Genomic DNA, 6,316 nt, shown 5'->3' with positions numbered 1-6,316 from the left:
TTTAGTAGCCTTTGTTTGTAGCAAAGATACAATTACATTTGTATTCCATGTTTAATAGTTAAATACTTTTTACATATGAGTTACCGTCTCATAATATATATTATATACCTATGACCCAATAAATACTTTATATTGTTTGTGATTATGTTTTCGATTCATGATACCGATAATGTGCATTTTAAACAAATCATTCCATGAAATTGACACTCTAATAACGGCAGCGTCCTGTGAATATTTTAAGAATTCCCAAACAATTGCATCAACATTTTAGATATTGTTAAATTTTAAGCAAATCTACACAACACGAAGTTCAATATGCAGAAAAAAAGAGATATTATATGATAAAAATCAACACGATTTCCGTTCTTTGTTGCAAGTTACCAATTGCATAACAGTTTGGCCACAACACAAATGCACGCGACACGGACCAATAACACTATCACTTACCGATACAGATGTTTTCAAAAGATGTGACTTTGACATTGAATCAGCGTGACTGACGCATGCGTTAAGCACATTTTCTAATTGACTTATTTTTTCCTGAAAATTTTTCAAAATATATATGAGAAAGAGCTGACATAGAACTGGGAGCTCAAAAAAATAACCGTAGATTTTGGCCTTAATCTTTAGCCGGCATGACTTACTCATGACTTCTGTGCATGATATAAATGATCTTAAAGCGATCTTTTCACAGATTAAAGGGACCTTTTCATATACTAAGGGTTTGTATTAAAGTTTGTCATTAGATGATTGAAACTGATACATGTAAATATTAACACTAAATAGCTTAAGTATAAAACAGGAATAAAATAAGGAAAGAAAAAAGTAAACCTCAACTAGGCTTGAACCACTGATTATTGGAGTAAAAGTCTAACACTAACACCACTCGGCCGGCCGTTTTTGACATTGTGATTCGTGTATTTTATACTTTATATAATTAATCTTCGTAATGTCACAAAATATAACCATAACAATTGAACTATCCAAATTATTCAATCGTTTCGCGTTTGTAACACTTTATACTTTTCAGGTTTTTAAATCGTTTAAAGATGCATATTATGGATATTTTAGAGCATGGTAAATGTTCAGTATTACTGTTTCCTCACAAAGATCCCTAAATAAAACGAGAATTCGCATATCTGAAACATTTGTTTTCAATTTTGTCGATTCGCCAAAAGGTCTTTTTAACATACTATGCAAGCTAAATGAAAATCTTGGAAGCGGGTAGCGTGCATGCATATTTATGCACGAACGTTTGAAAATAGTGACATTGACCTTAAGGCGGCGTGACTGACCAAAACCTTCTGCACATCACCTCAATAATCTGAAAGTTACTAACCAAATTTCAAGACCATCCTTTAAAAGGTATAGGAGCTAATAACCGGACATAAAATTTAAACAAAATCAAATTTACAAATTGCATGATTTTTTTTTTATATAATTGAAATCTAAATATATCAGAAAGTAATGTATCAAATTGTGTGACGATATACAGGGCAGTGTTGAGTTAGTCATAAAAACAAGCACCGCTTAGTACGTGACGCCAAATCGTTGCTTAAGATAGTCGCCGCTCGTAACTGGTTCATACTTGTCGGAGCCGTCAATACATTTTATGAGAAATTCGTCATACGGGTGAACAAAGAACGCAACCGACTGCCTGTGTAACTGTTTCTTTAATTCTACTTCCGGTATGAGGACTCGGTGCTTGGTAGCAACCAACGCGTCAGACGTCCACCTTTGCATCAGATCGCCGATGTTTACAACGACTGTTTCGGGTATGGGCGTGACGGGGACAAACCCGTGTCCCGGAATTTCTACCTCCAGACCCCCTATTTCATCTTGAAAAAGGAGCGTGATCGTACCATAGTCGGAGTGTTCGCCCAAACGAATCTGGCCAGGTTTTATAGGCGACTCTGGCGTCAAAGGGGGGTAATATAAACTTCGAAGTGTGGTTGCATTGTTTCCCATACCAATACATTCATGCGCGACTCGCATATGGCTTTTATCTAGATTCATTCCGACAGACAAAGCATCCAAAACACGTAAAGAAAGCTCGGTGCACTTTCTAAACATGTCTTGACACGCATTTTAAAACTCGGGTGTTGGCCAGTTGTTTAGGTCATCCGAGGGACAGTAATTAAACGCCTCTTTTAAGTCACCCGGTCTCTCTGGATTCAAATGTTCGCGCTCGACGGCCACCCATCCGAAATTTCGCTCCGTGCCGCGAACACATTTATTTTTTTCTTCCGTTGTTTGGTAGAAGAATTGCTTCGATACTTCCATGAAGTGATCAATCTCCGTTTGCTGAATACCATAGTTTGTTAAATAACAAAATCCGGATTTGCTAAAGGCATCTCGAATCTGACTACCGACCGTTTTTAACGAATCCTCATCGCAGGCGTTTTGAGAAACGTTCAACCCAAGCTTCGAGAAGTCAATTACTGGAATTGGGTTTTCTTTGAGGGTGTCCTTCCTCAATTGCTCCGTTGTATCTGCAAAACACATTTTAAAGAAAATCAATTCGTCTTTCAATAATGTTGAAACGCTAAACATTTTAGCATTGAACTATATCGTTCAAATGCAGCGAAACATGAAACTAAAATAATGAACATGCTACCTATCGGCGACCACAATCTCGTAGCAACTACATAGATTCTATTTTACGTGTTTCACTTTAAGAAGTGGCTATGCGATGGCCGGTCGTAAACCTTATTTATTCAACACAAATTGACGGCCTGAATACATTTACATACTTTAACCATGTATTTAAAAAACATCTTAAACATGACTGAGCATTGTAGAGTGGGTTTTTACATATTTAACACGATAAAAGTGAGTGATGTTAAATATTATATGAGATATCTTAATGCCAATCCAGATTTATTTCAAAAAGACGATTCCATAAAATATCAGTAACCTTTACTTAAAGGGACGTGTTCACAGATTGTCGGAATGTCGAATTTTCCATTTATTGTCACATAATTTAAAGAACAATGAACATCAGGGCTGACGTAATAGCCATTAGAAAGGATGGAATGAAGGAGTGTTTCTGCTGTTCCCGTTTTATTTTGTGACTTAAATTGATTACTTTTCTAAAGTGAAAACTGTAAAACGAGATTTAACAAATACATTGTCCGATTGGTTAAAATTACAGTTTTTTCAATCCAAAGGTAAGTGTTTCGAGTCCCGTTGAGTAACCTTTATTCTTTCTTAAATTCTTTTTTGTTTTATAATGGAGCTCTTTCGTTCCGATGTTGATATTATCAGTTTAAAGCATTTAAATCCAAACTTAGAGTTAGAAAAAATCCCAACATCTGTGAAAAAAATCGCTTTAAAAGCGCTTTCGCTCATAATATTTACTTCCGTGAAAGGGAGATAATAAATCCCACGAGTTCACTGCTTACACAAGAGTTGTTGACCATTACGAATATGCCCATCGCTCGAGTACACAGTATGCTTAAACTAATTTGAACAACGTTAAACAAAAGTTTTTGATTTATACAGACGTAATTTACGTTGACATGACTTTCGGCAATTTGCTTAACATTCGGGCAAACTCATTGGTGAGAAATATAAGATATGAAAGTAACATGAGCATTTCAATAAATCTATTAAACTTTTAGCAACAACATTAGCTTGGATAAAGTTTTATTTATACATAGTTTACACCGTTCACAAGAATACGATGTTTATCAAAGTCAACATTACAATCCCGGTATGAAAAGTAATATCAGTATAAATGGTCGCCGTGGTATAATGGATATGGCATTCGCCGAGCGACCGGGAGGTCAAGGGTTCGATCCCCACAGTGGGAGCGTATTTAACATCTCGCCCAAAGACACCAAGTCCTGAGCCAGGCCCTAGAAACGGACTCGAGAGCGTTTCAATAAGCTAACGATGCAATCGAGCTAAAATAAATATGTTAAAACTAAATAACCAAACTAATATATGTATTGCCTTTATAAAAAAAATACTGTTTAAAGCTCAAACAATGCAACGTCGTTATGTTACCTCATGCAGCTTAAAACGAATGTATGCATAAGTCTACACATGCAATAGATTATGTATTGTCAGTGCGTGTAAATGAGCATATTTAATGCACATATTTTTTCTTATCTTTTTCAAGAATGTCAATAGGAGTAAAGGGCACCATAATAACAAATTTTGGAATTTTCCTTTCAAGAAGGCTTAAAATGTTATATATATGTAACATCGAAGAGATTGGCTCATATGTTACTGAACTTTCAATCCTGAATTGCATTTCGCAATGCATTCACCACCAGGATTAACAGAGAATGTAATAGATCGTAGGCATGACTTTGCATAGCATCACTCAGCTCTAGTACTATTACGAGGTGGTTTGTAGCAGTAAAGGTTTATGACGTATACACGAAGTATTTCAACGCCTTATACATTCCGAATTAATCTGTGAAATCTTCACGTCGTTGAAAGAACCGTTTCAAAAGCCACATGTACCTGTCTATTATGTATACTTTTCACGTGTGTATTTAGGTATCAAAAGACAACCGTAATAAACGTGTCTTAAATCTAAATCTTTGACCATAATGCCCGCCCTTTTTACTTTCAATGTGTACATCCACACCGCACTGCGTGAAGTTTCATAACTGTGTAACATGTGTGTCAGCCATGTTTGCTAACGTGCGTGATTTCAATTGAGTAACGTAAAATATGCACCATTCTTCAATGAGCGCTGACAACAAAACACGGCCCGGTACTAAATGATTATAAATTATAATTTGCCTGTATTTTACGTTAACTAGGATATATGGAAGTCAATACTGTAAATACAATGACAAGTGCTACCAATATATTAAAATTCAAGTTTATTATAAACAGAAAACCTAATGGGAAGATAAATTATTGCATCCAATCAATATACAAACGTTAATTTATATACATTTGTCCTGTTGAGAGTTGTTAGGTTTTAGCAGAATACACAGGTCTATCGAAATAAAAACGAATGGTAAAATATGTGTTAAAGAAACAAAAATACAATAATTAGTTATAGTAAACATTAACAAGTACATACGTACTTATAGTTTACATACCACCATGTACCCCTCTTCTAAATGTTATCACTGTATTTGTGTATAATGTGTCTTCGTTTCACTCACATAGTCGTTAAACCAACATAAGAAAAGATACTGATTGTGTAGCCACAACGCGATAAACCGAACATGCAACTTTAATTAACCCGATATTGTCCTTGTCGTTATCCATGCGGTATGTTCATGAGTACTCCTAATTGTTATTTACAAGTGATTTTTATACAGGCACAGTTATTTGGTCACGAAGTTTTAAGTATAGTCAAAGTCCCGTTATAACTTTTTTTTCAACATTTCATCAATCAATTTTAGTACAATTTAATATAATGATTATATAACAATTATATTATAATAAACGTACGTTGCAGGGGTCAGATAAACCTGTTTTACATATGTTTAGTTCCTAGAAAGATCATACAGACTAAACAAAACATTGTTTCTATGGAATTTTTGTTGATTTTTGTAACAACAATTGATGAAGGTCAAACAAGATTCATACCAAAGAACGATTAAAGCAGCCAACATAGGAAACATAAATCCCCAACGAAATTCCTCATGTCTGAGCGAATAAAAGTGAAGTCTAAGAACCAATTATGGAATCGATTTGCTCAACCAATAAACCTAATTTAGTTTCCGATAATAGAAAAGTTTGATAGAACATATTATAAATAATTGGTATCTGTGTTTAAAACAGAATTTGACAATAATTGGTATCTGTGTTTAAAACAGAATTTGACATCAGTTTTTAAGCTATAAATGGTTTATAATCATAATACGTATATTTCCTGTGATTCATATCAATTTTACGTTGTTGTTGTTTTTTTTATTTAGAATTGACTATTTTACGTTTTGAACAAAAGTATTTTTTACAATAAGTAAAAAGTGAAAGCGTGTATTTAAATTTGACATTTGTCAGGACAATAAAATATTGATAAAGTAAAATACAGCATCCCTTGCATGTGTTTTTATATGCAAAAAAATAACATTACAAATAAATAATGCCACTGTTTTATGGTTACAGGCCTAAAGAAACTGACAAGGTTTTCTCCATTCTTGAAACACTCGAGATTGTGCATTTTTCCGCGCAAATCAAATGCATAATAAAATTAATAAAGATATTTTCGCTTTTTTAAAATTTATTTTCTTTAAATATTTTAATTGACTGAACTTTTCATAGCATTCTCGCCCTATAATTGACGAGATCATATTGTCCAGTTTGAGAATGTTATGAACCTTATGTGCTCGTTGAT

The 6,316-nt window shown here is 34.1% G+C and overlaps 1 protein-coding gene across 1 annotated transcript; it reads right to left on the bottom strand.

The window, feature by feature from the left end:
* Positions 1-826: 826 nt before the first annotated feature.
* On the bottom strand, positions 827-5,163 carry LOC127878233 (uncharacterized). Its single transcript, XM_052424754.1, is given in 2 exon segments — positions 827-2,492; positions 5,055-5,163. A coding segment is annotated over 1 exon segment (753 nt). The 5' UTR covers positions 2,284-2,492; positions 5,055-5,163; the 3' UTR covers positions 827-1,530.
* Positions 5,164-6,316: the final 1,153 nt, after the last annotated feature.

The sequence above is a fragment of the Dreissena polymorpha genome, chromosome 4 (assembly GCF_020536995.1).
Source record: "Dreissena polymorpha isolate Duluth1 chromosome 4, UMN_Dpol_1.0, whole genome shotgun sequence".
Lineage (NCBI taxonomy): Eukaryota > Metazoa > Mollusca > Bivalvia > Myida > Dreissenidae > Dreissena > Dreissena polymorpha.
This window is presented reverse-complemented; position numbering and strand designations above follow the sequence as displayed.